Here is a 16607-nt window from a genome sequence, read left to right on the forward strand (position 1 = left end):
TGGCACATAGACTCATGGAAAATATTGAGGGTTTTTTTTCTTCTTCTTTTGTGCTCAAAATAAAATATTCAATTCAAAACCATGTTTAAAAAAAAAACAACAAGATTCAAAGTAACAAACCCTCACTGGGTTAAACAAAACATGATCGACGACAATTATCCGCACTTTGTCTGAAATAGGCACTAAAACCCTAAAAATTGCCCCCGCTCTACAAAGAGTAAAAAATCGTAACGCTAAAGATGATTCTTCTCGTTCCTCGAGAGCCATGGCGATTGCGGCACTCGTGCAGTGTGATTTGCAGGCAGAAGTCTCCGCAATCACACTGTTCACCTTGTCCTCCTTGTCCTTGTCTGCACATGATGACACAAGAGTGCTTCTGCTACTCAAGATAGACCAATCCAATCCATCACACAGCACTACTGAGTAGCCATCAAGGCCTCTAACACTGAGGCACGGGTCACCAGATATTGATTGTGTGTCACTCACTTATGAAATAATGTGAATAAGGCCTTTAGCTTGTCCTCATTTGGAGCTACAAAGATATACGCTTTTCATACGGCCTTTTTTTAAATTAAACGTTCTTTAATTTTTAGACCATGAAACTTGCCATGTTGATTCAAGAAGAATGACTAGAGGCATTCCAGGACTTTTACCACTTGACAGTTAACAGGTTCATTGTCTCGTTCATTTCAACAAACATGTTCCTGGAGTCTGACAGATCCTTCGGTATTATGTCTCGAGGTATTGCTCATCAGCGTGAGCACGTCGGCGCTTCTGCACTTGTGCAAACGTGTTGCAGCAGCGCCTCGATGAGGAATTCTAATGCTGCATCTCCATTTAAAGGCCTTTTTTTAGACAATATTTGATTGTGCCTTGATGTGAAAATAACGGGTACGTAATGGTGTTATCTAAAGCGGCTTGGTCCTTTCTACATTTAAGTCTAAGTATGATTTTACGATAAAGGAAAATTATAATGCAATATCTTTTTTCTTTCTTTTATGTTTTATTGTACTATGGAGTTATCATTTTTCTGTATTTTTTTTTTCCTGTAGTTTTAATGTTCGAAATAAACGTTTAAAAAAAAAAAAAGTCCGATGTCAAAAATCATGATTACGCTTTTCCTTTTTTTTCTCTACATATAGTACAACCACTTGGTCTTTTCACCCACCTTTATTTTGCCCTAGTTTATACTGCCACCTACTGGTTTTCAGTGGTGCAACCCTACGCATACAAAAAAGAAACAAAGAAGCAAATGTAGATATCCCTTTAATTCTACCTGTTTTCAGAGTAACAAAACATACAAAACGTTTCTTACCAAATATGGCTTACAAATCCACATAAATTGTTTTGAAAAACTTTTTTTTCTTTCAACGTGTAAAAAAAAAAAGACAAGAACAGCAAAAAGCCTTCATCTTTAAGTTAAATTAATTTTACAATTTGGCAAATGAAACAATAACATGTTTGAAATGTATCAACACATAGAAGAACAGCAACATTTAGGAGAGCAATACTTTTTTGAAATTAACAGAAAAACAAATACAGGACATGAGTCCATGTACAATGTGCTCAATAAGTCATCTACCAATAAAATGGGTTGGGACCGAAAAACAGAAGATCAGGAAAACCAAGCAAGGAAGTAAAGAGTCAAGAGTCTACTGTCAGTTCACTAACTTTTTCATTGAGAAAAACGCGGATGAAGCCTCCTTTAGCAAACTCAAAAATACAGGAGTGGCGCAGGCGTACGAGGAATTGGAGATGTGAGCCAAAACCTCCACCGCAGCTGCCCTGCCCAAGGGTTTTTCTCCTCCACCCGGTGGCAGCGGGAATAGAAGCGTGAGATTAATTCCACACACGCCCACTCGCACCCTCTCATCTCCTACTCATCTTGATGCTCCGAGGTGAGGAGAGCCTCCGGTGGCTCGGCTGCATCAAATCTAGCTAAAGTGCTCTCGCTCTCTCTGTTAAGCGCTTCATTGAGGTCAGCGGAAAGAAACATCAGAGAGACAACAACAAAAAAATCGTACTCACGTTTGCAACCTTTCAAATGGATAAACTACAAACAAGGTCTCCTTTAAAATTACATATACAATAATAATTATTATTATAAGACAACAATGGTAACTTGCGCACTATGGTCAACAATCTGGGAATCTTTTTCATGTTTGAAGGTGTGAGAAATCTGCACAGCCGTCAAGACAGAACCTCGAATGCAAGACACTTCTCTCTTTGTGTGTGCGTGTGTGTGTGTGTGTGTGCCTGTGCGTTTGTGTAGGAATGTGAGATAGGGTGTGAGAGCGTAAAGGAGTCCATCCACGTACACATACGTATGTTTGTGCGGGTGGCACTTCAGTACTTAGGTACTTTGGTATAATCCTCCTGTACGACACTCTTGCACAGACACATGGAGAGGATCATCCCGAGAAGCTGGCGGGGGAGGAAAAAAATGAATCAATGACATGTAAGTGTCATCATACATGCATTACAATTTTACAATACAATACAATATTACGATTTCTATGCTATTCGCAGTCACCGCATAGATCAATTTGAAGAAAATTGTGTGGCGTAGTGCAAACACAACACAAAATCTTCTTCAAGTCATTCTCAGAGGAGGAGGAGAACCATCTACTGCTTCAGTGCTACTATGAAGAGAAAATGGATACCTCTAAGACAGCCACCCCAACACATATTCCCAGAATAACTCCACAGTTCTCCAGGAGCCAATTCTCCACACTGGCCATGCAGCCCTAAGGAAGCAAGTAAAAAGGAGACAAAGATGACCAAAACAAAAAAAGTTAACAAAGGGGAAGTGGCAGACTCTTATCAAAAAGAAACTGCACAAAATGTTGATGTTGATTCCTTCACGGTGTCGTCCCTAATTCAAGTTTTCCTTTACTTCCTCTCCTGGGATTTGCTTTATTCTTCCCATTACTAAACCACCTTTGAAACACGTTTTTCTTGAAAATTAATTTGCATCAATTTTCATAGAAACACCTACCTCTCAAAAGAAATATACTAATACTGCTCCCCCTTAGAAAAATGTCACTTTTGTCAAAATACAAATCAGTGTGCATGCTGAAGATAGCAACCCTCACACTGTTTATGTAAATCAGTTCCTCTTTTTTCGCAGCTGTCTTGTTAGTGGAGGCAATGCAAATCAACAGGGACATCATTAAAAAAACAAAAAAAACCGCACGCACACAATTAATTGCCCATATTATGAAGACACCGAGAGTGAAAGGGAAAAAATAGCAAGCCGTAGCGGATGTGCAGCATAGCCTGGGCCAATGAAAACCCCAAAGCCAAACATTTGCAAGAGCAAAGCAAAAACACAGGAAAAGCTGAAAAAAATCAGCAGACTCAGCAAGTTGAGGCCTTCACAAGCAAGCATCAACAAACCGTACCGTTTGGTAGACGGGAAGTTCCGAGGAGAGATGGTCACAAAGGCCCCCCTCCCTGATGTAAGTGCCGGGCAAGGACTCGTTGCGACAGGAACACGGATAGAGGTGCTGGGAGCTGTTCTTGATCATCATATTGTCAGACCAGTTGCCAGGCCCCGTCCACCCACAGCACTTCATCTGTGACAAGAGGCGAGATGTGGGAAGTGAGTGGGAAGTGCGACAACAAACTATACCTGATCTCGCTGATCTTGTCTAATGTCATTTTCCACGGTTGAATCAGAACCTGTCTCCAAATTTCAAAGCGAAACTTTGTCATGTGCGACAACTCACAGATTTCTGGATGTAGTCCCAAGTGTGCTCTGTGGTTTTGTTCTGGCCGGTGTAGTGGGTGATCATGCCCTTGATGATGTTGGACATTTCATGTTTCAACTAGTAAAAACAATGAAGAGCATTCATTAGTAGTCACAGATGGGATGAACTATTTGATATTTTTCTCTCTCTATTGCAATTGTTATTTAATATTGCGCCGAGTCTTTATTGGTATTTTTTATTATTCTTTTTGCAAACACCAGCAATAAATAAACCTGTATTAAGTACATCTGTGTCGAGCTGTTGCCCACATCAAATTGATTCTAAATGGCAAAGGCAAATAACACCCTTGTCTTTATGTCAACATCTGCTTTACATGTTTCCCGAGGCCATGCCTCCCTGTCAGGTGCTCCGCAGAGCTAAAAAGCTGCACAAACGTAGCTTGAGCTTCTACTTGTGTACAAGATCACAGAGCTGTGGCAGCATTGCAGCCTTCACAGCTCTTTTGGCGATACAACCTCACCCTATTCTGGGAAAAGGGGGGCAGGCACCGCCCTGCCCTGTGGTTAGCCTTAAACACCAGGAGCACGTCAAGGCAGTAGCAGAGAACGAAAGGTCTCAATTGGCCTGCTTGGGAGAGCACCCTCCACGCACTGTGCAGACACACTGTGGCTAGTTATTTTAGATTACCCGAAATGAATGAGGTCAGCACTGTTTTGATTTGATTTCGATAAATGTTATGTATTTAGTTTAGTAGTTCTGATGTTAGATGTATGGCAGTCAAAACAGCCCCCACCCCCCTTCCCCATGTGTGATTTGGGCCAAGAGGTGGTGTGGTTAACGCTACTTTTGGTAAATGGAAGGATGTCGCTTTTCATCTATTTTTGGCCAATTGGCCTTGTAGGTGGCTTACAAGTTACAGGCTACTCTGATGTTTTCCCACCCACTTCGTTGCTGATGCTCTTGATACTGTGCTGTGATATTGTTAATTAGTTTTTCTCATAAATTTATTTACACTTTATTTAGTTCCTCTGTTCAAGTGTCTCACATTCGATCGAGTATGACCAGGTAGCAGACAACGACTAACGAAATTAAACATTGGATCATAATCAGACAAATGATGTTTTTTTTTAAGGTCTGTATTACGTATTAGGCTTGTGTTTTTAAATGGCAAAGCAAAAACATTCACGCAAGCCAGTGAGTTGCAGCTCTATCCAGTAGGGGTCAGTGTACTCTCAAAAACTCAGGCAGATAAGATTTGTTACACAATTTTAGACCGGGTTTCAGGTTACATAACGAACACGACTGCACAAAAGTTAGGTGAATGTGTGATGATAAAACCCAGCTACCACATCATTTGGCTTACAAAAAGCCCCCAATGTCACTTTAGTAAAAAAAAAAAACAACAACATCCTGTGACGTTTCACTTGTCGCGCTATGAAAGAGTGTTTCACCACAGGAAGCAGGAGGCTTCTGCTCACAGCTGTGGCATGAGGAAGCGCAAACACCTGGCAGGCCACAGCTGCCGCAATGCGAGAAAAGGTGGCGGGTGAGCGGGCGGGCGGCATTCTGAGCAGGGCTGAGCAACTCAAAAAGAACACAGAAGTAAGCGTCTCACCCGATCTCTTTGGAGGTAGATGAGAACTCCGGCGGTCACTTGGGCGATAAGGATGAGCAGCAGACAGGTGAAGTACTGTTGGGGATGAACACAACAAGAGTGATGTTCAAATGAGACCGAGAAACACTGCAAGCAATAATAATGGCTGTGATGTAGATTTTAACCAGTCAGACCTCTTCACATTTCATTTTTAACTGTGTGGGAAGGACACTGTTTCACACATTATCTCTAGGGCCTGTGGTATGTTTTGGAAATTGCTAGGAGGTCCTGAGGCAGCTGCTTACTGTCCCTGGGAAAAGAAGTAGGTCAACAGCAGCTCTACAATTAACGGCCAACACAAGAACAAGAGGCCACGTAGCCCCCCGGCTCCCTCCTTCTCCGCCCATTCGCTACATCTTTGTGGCCTTTGTCCCTGTCCCCCCCACGCGCACCCATCTCGGTCAGTCACCACATGCTGCAAGCATACATGAGTACAGACGCTATCGGGTTTCACATCAGCAAGAATTTGTCATGTGTTCTTAACCAGACAGGTGCAATTCAAGCAGGTTTCTTGTAAGCAAACATGGGTTCTGTTCTAATAATAGCTTGAAATACCAGTAGAGAACACCAATAAGAGATGATTAACTACTACGGTCAATGCAAAGCATGGTTTTAGGCCAGAGGCCCCCGTTCGGACTCCCTGCGCCCCGGTTGCAAAAAAAAAAAAAAAAAAATCGAGCTTTTTCGATTCTTCATTTTCATGCCGTTTTTTTCTTTTGGTCTTGCGCGAATGTGCTTGCGCTATTCTATGTGCGCGATGTTATCCATTCACCGTTTGCCTCCCTGACCCGGATGTTGTTTTTGCGATCAGCGAACGGCGTGGGTGATGTTAGATTTTTTTTCCTGTGGGCGTGCGCCCCTACTGGAAAAATTCCTGGCTACGCCTCTGTTTTAGGCTTTCCTCTATTTCAGTCTCAGGAAGAAATGCAAGGGGATTACGGGAAGTTTGGATGACAAACATGATTTACAAAACAATTAGTTGGCCGTGTGGTCATGACTAAGATGCAGGGCTGTTGCTGGATATGACATGACTTTCGAATTTGAGGTTGGAGTAAAAAACCAAAGACAACATATATCGGAGTTGATCGTTGTAGTCAGCGTTGTGTGGATGTGTTGTGATTGCTTTGACTGGACTTTGACTCGGTTGTGAGAATCACAAATATTTTATCAAACATTTTCTTTTGATATATGCATTATTTTGATCTCAACACGTCTCTCTGTCTCTGCAATTGAACGTGTCCCGTTAGTGTCTGAGATCCAAGTGGATGTAACTGCTCACCAGACCGAGAAGACAACGGATCTCGTAGATAGCTCCAATGCAGCCAAAGAAGCCCATGGCCATTGACAAGGACCCCACTCCAATGAAGATGTAGGAAGACACTTTCACCGTGTCTGACGATTCTTCTGTAGAAAAGAAAAAAACAAGAGTTGATATGAGACTTGAGGGGAAAAAAGAACCGAAACTGCATTGGACATTTTTGGGAGATAAGAAACCACGCGGTTTCTTAATAAACTCCGCTCTTCTTTTTCTGCTGTAACCACAGAAAATGTTTCCAAACTTATTTCAGCTCACACGCAAACGAATTTGATATGGCTAGTCACAGTGAACCAAAAAAATAACAAAGCTCCTTAAAGCAAACAGAATGAAATACATTTTCCCCAAAAAAGCATTTCTCGAACATTATAGCTAGAGTTGAAGCGAGACAAGTAAAATATGTGGCGAGATTAACTGATTGCCTGCCCTCTCTGGAACAGTTGGGGGGGAATGCAATGGTAGATTGGAGGTTTCCAGAGGAGATAAATCACAAGTCACTATGTTGCCATGTGTTATCTGTGTTGAAAACCAACCATAACAAAAAATCTGAAAATGAGAGCCGTGGAATATTTCCAAGGTGGAATAAACTGGCCAGAATCAGATAATTCACTCCACACCGTTGCCAAGAGCCTGGCCTGGCAGCTGCTGCAGCTCATCCACGGCTGCGCATTGTCGCTTCTTGGCAACCAACCACATATACTTAATCGTGCGCTGATGCTTTACATGGTTGTGTGCTCATCTCATTAGGCCAGACATGATGAAAATATCCATCATACTCTAAACCAGTCATACGAGAATACTGTGAAGTGTTCCCACAGTGTATCTCTTTACTGGTTGCCTTGACCAGCCAAGTGTCAGGAAATGACACTCTAAAAAAATAAATAAACTCACGTTCTTATGAAGACATTAATTATATGTGGAAAAAAACTTTAAACACTATTCTTGAATTTAGAGACTGGTCACACAGAGGTCAGCAGTAAGTTCATTAAGTTATTTTTGCAGTGACTTGCGAGCTCTTTATCATGACTGTAGCCTTGATCTGTTTATTGTTCCCAGTACGACGAAGTTTCACTGGACAGTTTGTCTCTTCTTGAAAGAAAAAAGCTTGTAAAGTTCCAGTGAAGTATTTCCTTTTAGGCACTCTGCCAGGTGGCTTGAAATCCATTTGACAGACTTCCTGCTGTCTTCTTGTGACTTTTAAACATGAACACGGCTTGAGTCAGAAACTGTTAGCCTCTGCACTACATTGTTCCATGATGCGTCGGACCTTGCTTGCGGCCAAGTCTCCTCCAAAATAGTTTCATATGGGACCTTTGAGAGAGTGGCTAATGAAGGAGTGATTGGCATGGAAGGTCCGACTAAATACAAGCAAAGATTCAGCATGTATACACTCGGGAAAAAAAGTGATGGCAAAGACGTTACGCATTTCTAAATTTACTTTTGCTCAGAATATCAGAAAATGTGTTTTGCTCCACTCTGGCTATGGAAAGCTGGGTGTGAGGGAAGAAGAGATTTTTCTTTTTTAACAAAAAACATTCCCAATGTCTTTTTGCCTGCAGTTATGGAAGCAACCTCTATTTATATAGCGTATAATAATAAATGGAAACTGAGGATAAAGTTCATGTCTAACAATGGTGCAACTTCAGAGAATACTGCGAATCAATAAACATAGCTTCACAAAGCTTTGTGTTTTTGTTTGCTTTTCTATGCACCGCAGCAACAGACTTTCAGTGAGGTCGATATAGTAGAATGAAAGGGCGACCGGGTTGGAAGGTCACCGAGTCCCAAATGGAAGGGGATGCTCAGGGAAGAAGGGTCACAACTATCTTTGGAGGAGCAGCCGGGGTATCATAAAAGCTCTGCTGGCTCTTGAAGGGATGAAAAATACTATTCTTGCTTTTATGTGCTTGATGCCTGGACTGGTGATAAGCAAACTCAGCTTTGAATGACCTTGCTGAGAATGTTCTGCGGGCAGCAACAGGAAGAAGACAAGACAAAACGCAAATATGCCTTGTTAAGGACTCAAGGTTTTTGTTAAAGTGTTAAATTCATCATAGAACTGGAAAGAAATTCAAACAGATCTGGAGAACGGTTTCAAAGTGTTGTGAATGCGAGTGGGTTATTCTTAGAAATCATGTTCCAAGAGTGTGTGAGGTGAGCCCAAAACTGAACCTATTAAAAACAAATGCATGCTTGAAATCAAACCTCCCTTCAGCTTGCTATGACTAAATAAAACCAGTTGACTCAGCCCTTTGTTTGCAGGAGATTGTTGAATGATGTGGCCTACTCAGTTGTTACATGGACGCAAAACACTCAAGTACCTAATTATTGGTACACTTGAATCGCTATGCTGTCATGTGCCAAAGAGTGTGACTTTTGGGGATGAAGGTGGATCAAGGTAATCACGTGCCTTTTTTCTGCAAACGCATCGTCACATTATGGACAGTGTGGAACTCGATTTAACGGTATTGTAATGCACTATCGCTCAGTCATCTTATTGGTTCCAACTGCTTTTGAAACTGATCGATTCTCGGGCTCCTTTACACGTCGACAAGTCACAAACAGGAAGTGGTCGCAGCAGATATTATCGACGGCGCAAAATACATTCGCACGCAAATAATGTTTAATTTTGGGTTCATCTCTGCATTGGCAACACAATATTGGAATTGGTGAAATCTGGTGATTGATTTTAAAGCGGGTAAACTGGGTCATCGTCCACAGCCCGGAGCGGACCACCATTTCTGAGAACCATCCATATACTTTTGACCTCTTTCAGACTAGCATGCAAAGACAGGTGGTACACTTACATAGAATAAATGCTATATATATCTTTCAAACCATAACAAGGGCAGACAATATATTTCCAACTTAGGAGAGAAGGAAACTTTGCTTCTCTAAGCAAAGATACATCTGGAATGAATAAAGCAAGGGCTTAGCTGTACAGATTTATACTTGATACCTTTCCATCCTGGTTTGCTCTTCTTAGGCAACGCTGGAATTTAGTTCCATTATATTTTTGAACAATGTTATCATTGTGCTATGTTATCTGATAATGTTCCTGTTTGCAACTATGTGGAAGCTCTGGATTCTTGGGTAGAACTAGAACCGTAACAACATCTGTAGAGGTGTGAGATTACATTGAGAGCTGCCGGGTTCAAGGTACGACGTCGCACAAAAACAAAAAGTGTTCTTCTCCATGATAAGACTAGACAACTTGAGAAGTCTTGAAATGGTAAGAGCATGTTCACTCAGCCGCCTGCGGTTTTGGGGGGGCTGAATAAGTCATATTGTTTCAGCTTTTGGGGTCTGGTGTGAACATTCTTACGTTGTTCTTCTGCGATCAGCCTCCTGAGAGGTAATCCACATTTATTCCATAGAGCAGGCAGTCTCCAGTCAGCAGAACTGACTGGGGTCAAATGTGCTGAATGTTTACGGAGCATTATCACACCAGGACGTGGCAGTTGGAGGGAAAGCATGTGTGTGCATGTGTGTGCGTTTAGACACTTACGTAGAACAGCAATGAAACTCTGGGTATCAAAGAGAACCCATAGTCCAAAGCCCATGATCAACGCTCCAAAGACCTAAGAAAGTAAATACAATAGAAAAGAGTCAGGCCACCACACACTTAAGGGAAAATGAAATAACTCTTGTTGGGGTGCAAGTTTTGGTTATGAGGCCTGTTACATCTCAAGTGAATCCAATTATCACTTGGTAAGCCTTATTTGTGCTACTTCCATATGTTTCTGTGCATTCACTGGGATGTCAGAATTGTGTGAAAGCAAACTGCTGTGAACTTCTGTGCTACAAAACTGGATAAATACAACATAACAAAAGTACTACATACAAATAGTTGATACAGTAACATTTATTCTGCAGTCCTTGTCTTTTGTTAATTATCGCACTGCATTACAGACTAATGACAAAAAAAAATAGGTATTATGTTCTAGTTGTTTCATCACGATCTCTTGAGTAGAATATTTAGCCTGCCCAAAAAACTCTGGTACACCTCTATTGAGGTCATGAGGCTAAGAGCAAACCTTTGATGTGATGATGATGGTTCTTGCTAGGCAGTTGAGGGGCACAGTGTTTTTGCTTTTTTTGGGGTAGTAGATGAGGGGTTATGGAACCCCTCCCCAGCACTCGAGCAATAATTAGAGCCCTGGTTGAGAGGTGTTCATTAAGTTGGACTATTGAGCCCCGGGCCGTCATCATTAGCCCACCAGTTCCTGGCGTCCACTAATGTGTGTACACATGGACAGACGGCAACACACACTTCCTAAGACGCATATCAAAAGCTTTCTTTCAGGAATACAAACTCATTGGGAAGGTCCAGACTTCCTCATTTTTAAGAGTTCAGTTTCATCTGGCCCTGACTTCATGTTGTGCCCCGTCAAAACAAGATGGCAATAAACCTTAATACACCATCTGCTGGGCTCTGCTGTGCCACCAGGCAAACCAAGTGGGACATTTGGTGCTCCACATGGGGGGAGGGGGATACTTGCAAAACATAATCCTAAATACTTGACAGTAGCAACGTAGTAAGCGAAAACTGTTTAATTCCTAGAAATAAAAAAGTGAAACAGGACCAAATGCACAATTGTGAATCGGCGATTACTTACAAAGAAGATGAGATTGAAGAGGAAGAGAAAATACTTGGTGACGGTGATGCATCCTTTCGACATGGTTGCGATTCTGCCAGACAGAAGTAAACACAGTGCAGCGGTTGCTTTTTATTTTGGATAGCCAGCGTGTGCAAGAAATGTAAAAAACACAGATGGAGAAGAGATAATTATACAAAAGCAGTTACTCTGGAGAAGGTCAAACCACAGTGTAAGAAGATTGGAAAGTTTCGATGCTTACCAATTCTGTGAAGAGTTTTTTTTATTTTTAGGTTTCTTCACAAAGACCCTAAAAAGTCTAAATGGCACACTTTGGTGACAAAGCCCACTAATGTAATCAAAAGCAAGCTGGCTTTACTTGTCGCAACAAGTTTGCAAAAGCATAAACCATGTGACCAGATGACGTACAAGCCTGAAAAAGTGGAACAGAGGCCGTCTGACAATACACAGTTTGGACACAGTAAAGTGCCATCTGCGTCGCAACTAGTTTGCTACACTTTGTCACAATCGCATGACAGAACAAGTCCTCCCTGTGTATAACTGCATCTCAGTAGTATGAGCAATACTTTCCTTTTGAGAAACAGCTGTACACCAGACCAGCGCCACATACAAGAACAGTAGGAACACTTTATGGAGCTCCCTAGCAACAGAATGAGAAGGCCACACTCCAAAAGTGCTAACTAAATATTTACCAAAGCCAGGCTTTTTCCTTTACTGGCGCACAAAATATAGCCAGCGGTGGTGGTTACTTGAGAACACTGGGTGGCTTCAAAGACAACTAACGGCTCAGTAATTGAAAGGAAAAGCATTTTTTACCTACAAAGGCAGAACACGACTCGTCAAAACCAAGGTCATTGTAATCCGTAAATGTTGAATTAAGGCATCTAGGCTCTTGTGTGTTATATTTAGTCTCGTTTTCCCGAAATCGTTTAAATATGACTTAGCCAACCATGCTATTAGGCTAACTGGAATATAGCCCAGATATGAATAAAAGTGCTGCTGTGGTAATAACCTTCAGGGGTCAACATCGTCGACAAGCTTGTGGTTTTGCCTTGACTTTCAGCACCATGGGCTGTGGTCACGTAGCCGACTGCTCGTAAATTTCAGATGTGAAATACTTCATAAAACACAAGTCAGAAAACTTTTTGAGGGGTAAACAAATCTTGTATAATCACCATAAAACATTTGGCTTGTGAAAAGAGCAGCTGCTAGCGAGATGACCCAAATAGCAACAATTTTGTGCTAAACCCCAGCACACAACCGATAGTCATGAAAGAATATAATCCTTAAAGAAGATTGCTTTGTGGATGGACGGACCGTAGTAGTGTAGATTAAAATGGTTTTCACATTGTTAGTAAACAGAAGCCCATTCCGAAAACGGCCTTTTGAAAATGTGCCATTAAATAGGCTACCGGCGTAGCTTCAACAAAGAGAGTCGAGCACAGGAAATGATAAGCCTGCTACGTTGAGTGCATCACTATTTAAAAATAGGTTTCTTCAATAGTAATTTAGGTTAAAGATGTGGTCATCTGAAATCATTGCTTATAGACTTCATTCTGAAGTAACTTTCCCAGTTTGCCACATCTATACTGTATTAGAGGCAGCGTGAGTGGCAGATGGTTACACGTCTAATGGACCCAGCATGGGTCAAACACAGCCCTGAAGGCAGTAGGGCTCGACCTACCTTTATCCACTCTTGTTATATCAATATCTGACCCATTTAAACATCTGTCAAGCATCTGCTCCAACATGACCCTCTTGTGGTATCCTGGTAATAAAGCCTTTGATACAGTCATAGAATCCTACATCTGCATTAACACGGCACTTGAGTTCATTCTCTTCTTTTACATGATTGTTGGTAGTGCAGTGGTTCACAAAATAAGCAACCAATTCAGTGTTAGCCTCACAGTGTGTTATTCTCAGCTTCCCTATGACCCTACAAGAGGATACGTTGGTGGAAAAATATATGGTTGGCCTGAGATAGCATCCACACAGGTAGGGGAGAAGTCTTCTTGGTGATATCATCTGGATGTTGATTACAGTGTGTAATGTCACAGGATATTTGCGTAGACAATGATTCATCAGTGGTGGCAAAAAAAAAGGGGGCTTCCAGACACCATGTATGAGAGTCTGACTAGATTTTGTCATTGCAATCTTACGCCACTTCAAAAGCGGAATTAATAATGGTTTACAATGACTGTTCCTCGGTGTCTGCTGGTCAACCACAATATCGCGCCGCTCCCCAGAGAGACAAACAAAAACAAAAAAAAAAAACAAAAAAAAAAACATCACCCTTGAATCTCCTTTTTCTTCAAAGGAAATAGAGAAGGTGGGAATTTAGAGTTGTGATTATACATTAGTTTACAGGGATAAACTCGATTTGTATTTCAAGAACTACATGAAAGAGGTCGAAAAAAAATCTTTTAGATGCAATGCAGCTCTAAATAATTGAAAAACTACAATTGTAACCACACAATTAAATTAATAGTTGCGTTCTGTCAATTATATTTTTCATGGAAAACATGAGAATTTGTTGAATAAATTGAGCAGCTTTACTTTACTATGCTATGCTGCCAAACCGAGTGGTACCAACTCATTTCGAGTGAATTTACAATATAGTTTTTAAACATGCCACAAAAACGTAAATCTACCACACAACTATTTCAAATGAGAACGTTAAGATGTTAAAGAGACAGCAAACGTGTCAACATTAACATTCACATCTGGCTGGCAGTTTGACAAAGTCTTGCGTCGAGGTACATGAGCTTCAAAATTTGTTTCAGGCGATTATAGAAATAACACGGCAAAAATTAAAAGTACTTAAGCCATTTTGGAAAGTCGACGTTTTTACTTTGGGGCCAAAACAACAACAAAATAATTCACACGCAAGGAACGGCAAAAATACGACAAAGGTAAGCAACAGTTTACAGTATACCTTTTAAATTAGTTCGTACGGGATAAAAACCTCAATAATATTAAGACGAACTTACTTGTTTCTTTCAAATCACCGAGTTTTTTCGAGTCTTGGTATACGCGTGTGAGTGACTCCAACTGCCTGCTTGCTGGTGAGATTATGCGCGTGCGCGTCCTGAGAAGTGCTCATTCTCACAAGAGTACACCCCCGCGCGGTCGACTTGGTTTAACCCACTCCTGTCCATTCACCACCATACAGTTAAACCACACATTTTATTTGGAGTTTTGGTGTAGTTTTGCTAAACAATATTGAATAAAAAGACATAGTCACCCGACTTTAGTCACCTTCCTCGTTAGTATAGTGGACAGTATCTCCGCCTGTCACGCGGAAGACCGGGGTTCGATTCCCCGACGGGGAGTATCATTTTTTTATCCCCACCCTCTTAAAAAAAATTCACTGACCAGTGTTCCAGAGGTCTCATAATTTTGCCACTGGTTCATTGGTACCTTCCTCGTTAGTATAGTGGACAGTATCTCCGCCTGTCACGCGGAAGACCGGGGTTCGATTCCCCGACGGGGAGTATCCCTATTTTATCCCCACCCTCTTAAAAAATCCACTAACCAGTGTTCCAGAGGTGTCATAATTTTGCCACTAACTCATCGGTACCTTCCTCGTTAGTATAGTGGACAGTATCTCCGCCTGTCACGCGGAAGACCGGGGTTCGATTCCCCGACGGGGAGTATCCTTTTTTTATCCCCACCCTCTTAAAAAATTCACTGACCAGTGTTCCAGAGGTCTCATAATTTTGCCACTGATTCATTGGTACCTTCCTCGTTAGTATAGTGGACAGTATCTCCGCCTGTCACGCGGAAGACCGGGGTTCGATTCCCCGACGGGGAGTATCCCTTTTTTATCCCCACCCTCTTAAAAAATCCACTAACCAGTGTTCCAGAGGTGTCATAATTTTGCCACTAACTCATCGGTACCTTCCTCGTTAGTATAGTGGACAGTATCTCCGCCTGTCACGCGGAAGACCGGGGTTCGATTCCCCGACGGGGAGTATCCTTTTTTTATCCCCACCCTCTTAAAAAAATCCACTAACCAGTGTTCCAGAGGTGTCATAATTCTGCCACTAACTCATCGGTACCTTCCTTGTTAGTATAGTGGACAGTATCTCCGCCTGTCACGCGGAAGACCGGGGTTCGATTCCCCGACGGGGAGTATCCTTTTTTTATCCCCACCCTCTTAAAAAAATCCACTAACCAGTGTTCCAGAGGTGTCATAATTTTGCCACTAACTCATCGGTACCTTCCTCGTTAGTATAGTGGACAGTATCTCCGCCTGTCACGCGGAAGACCGGGGTTCGATTCCCCGACGGGGAGTATCCTTTTTTTATCCCCACCCTCTTAAAAAATCCAATAACCAGTGTTCAACAGGTGTGATAATTTTGCCACTAACTCATCGGTACCTTCCTCGTTAGTATAGTGGACAGTATCTCCGCCTGTCACGCGGAAGACCGGGGTTCGATTCCCCGACGGGGAGTATCCCTTTTTTTATCCCCACCCTTTACGAAAATCCACTAACCAGTGTTTCAGACGTGTAATATTTTTGCCACTAATTCATTGGTACCTTTCTCGTTAGTATAGTGGACAGTATCTCCACCTGTTGCACGGAAGACCGGGGGGGTTCGATTCCCTGACGGTGAGTGGTGCTTTTTATCCCCACCCATTCTACAAGAATGTTTCCAACGGGATTTTTATAGATGTGATATCATTATGACATTCCCACCATCAGTGTCCTCGTTAGTATAGTGGACAGTATTTCCACCTGTCCCGCGGAAGACTGGGGTGCGATTACCCGATGGGGAGTATCGCATTTTATCCCCACCCATTCGACAAGATAATTTCCAACACGTGTTTTATAGATGTGATATTATGACGTTTCCACCAACAGCGTCCTTGTTAGTATAGTGAACAATATCTCCGCCTGTCACGCGGAAGACCGGGATTTGACTCCCCGATGGGGAGTTAATTCTTTTATCCCCACACTTTTTCCAAATCACTTCAACACTAACCAGTGTTTAAGAGCTGTGGTAGGTTCCGACCATGGTTTCAATACTGATTTTTCACGAGTGTAATCAACCAATAATGACATGTGGCTTTGATGGAGAATTTTCAGTTTAACAGCAACGAATACAATGCACATTTATACAACAGAATACGTGGGAAGCATCGACAGGAACCAACTGCATTTTGATTACGAAATACAAAATGCACCCTGTGCTGTGAATCGTGCAGTTCGGACAGATTCATTGTTCTCACCAAACAAGCCTTAAAGTTTATTATAATAAACGTTCTTGTGATTTCGATGTAAGTGCCCATTTCATTCTCAA

The 16607-nt window shown here is 41.9% G+C and overlaps 1 protein-coding gene and 8 non-coding genes across 10 annotated transcripts; 8 read left to right on the plus strand and 1 right to left on the minus strand.

Moving 5' to 3' along the window:
* Nucleotides 1–1249: 1249 nt before the first annotated feature.
* On the minus strand, nt 1250–14444 carry LOC133156601 (CD82 antigen-like). 2 transcript variants are annotated; one of them, XM_061282449.1, is made up of 9 exons: nt 14292–14444; nt 11302–11374; nt 10191–10263; nt 6647–6771; nt 5329–5403; nt 3732–3830; nt 3405–3578; nt 2664–2747; nt 1250–2424 (listed from the first exon to the last, which is right to left on the minus strand). In XM_061282449.1, the coding sequence occupies exons 2-9, from the start codon at nt 11362–11364 to the stop codon at nt 2347–2349; spliced, it is 771 nt and encodes a 256-aa protein (XP_061138433.1). In that variant the 5' UTR covers nt 11365–11374; nt 14292–14444; the 3' UTR covers nt 1250–2346. The 2 variants fall into 2 exon arrangements, with proteins under 2 accessions (XP_061138433.1, XP_061138434.1); XM_061282450.1 differs by lacking the exon at nt 2664–2747.
* Nucleotides 14445–14561: 117 nt separating this feature from the next.
* On the plus strand, nt 14562–14633 carry trnad-guc (transfer RNA aspartic acid (anticodon GUC)). Its single transcript has one exon. It is a non-coding gene; the product is annotated as a tRNA-Asp (tRNA).
* A 90-nt stretch (nt 14634–14723) lies between these two features.
* trnad-guc (transfer RNA aspartic acid (anticodon GUC)) lies at nt 14724–14795 on the plus strand. Its single transcript has one exon. It is a non-coding gene; the product is annotated as a tRNA-Asp (tRNA).
* An 88-nt stretch (nt 14796–14883) lies between these two features.
* On the plus strand, nt 14884–14955 carry trnad-guc (transfer RNA aspartic acid (anticodon GUC)). Its single transcript has one exon. It is a non-coding gene; the product is annotated as a tRNA-Asp (tRNA).
* Nucleotides 14956–15043: 88 nt separating this feature from the next.
* trnad-guc (transfer RNA aspartic acid (anticodon GUC)) lies at nt 15044–15115 on the plus strand. The gene has a single exon. It is a non-coding gene; the product is annotated as a tRNA-Asp (tRNA).
* Nucleotides 15116–15203: 88 nt separating this feature from the next.
* On the plus strand, nt 15204–15275 carry trnad-guc (transfer RNA aspartic acid (anticodon GUC)). Its single transcript has one exon. It is a non-coding gene; the product is annotated as a tRNA-Asp (tRNA).
* Nucleotides 15276–15364: 89 nt separating this feature from the next.
* On the plus strand, nt 15365–15436 carry trnad-guc (transfer RNA aspartic acid (anticodon GUC)). Its single transcript has one exon. It is a non-coding gene; the product is annotated as a tRNA-Asp (tRNA).
* An 89-nt stretch (nt 15437–15525) lies between these two features.
* Nucleotides 15526–15597, plus strand: trnad-guc (transfer RNA aspartic acid (anticodon GUC)). The gene has a single exon. It is a non-coding gene; the product is annotated as a tRNA-Asp (tRNA).
* Nucleotides 15598–15685: 88 nt separating this feature from the next.
* Nucleotides 15686–15757, plus strand: trnad-guc (transfer RNA aspartic acid (anticodon GUC)). Its single transcript has one exon. It is a non-coding gene; the product is annotated as a tRNA-Asp (tRNA).
* The last annotated feature ends 850 nt before the right edge of the window (nt 15758–16607 follow it).

Source organism: Syngnathus typhle, linkage group LG7 (genome assembly GCF_033458585.1).
Source record: "Syngnathus typhle isolate RoL2023-S1 ecotype Sweden linkage group LG7, RoL_Styp_1.0, whole genome shotgun sequence".
Taxonomy (NCBI): Eukaryota; Metazoa; Chordata; class Actinopteri; order Syngnathiformes; family Syngnathidae; genus Syngnathus; species Syngnathus typhle.

Bases quoted from the DNA above. Each gene is read 5' to 3' on its own strand.
- LOC133156601 (XM_061282449.1), bottom strand. From the start codon at position 11,364: ATGTCGAAAGGATGCATCACCGTCACCAAGTATTTTCTCTTCCTCTTC. The intron at 5,404-6,646 runs GTGAGCAGTTAC...CATCCCCAACAG, and splicing joins TCCGTTGTCTTCTCGGTCTG to TACTTCACCTGTCTGCTGCT. The intron at 3,831-5,328 runs GTGAGACGCTTA...TGTTTTTACTAG, and splicing joins TCTACCTCCAAAGAGATCGG to TTGAAACATGAAATGTCCAA.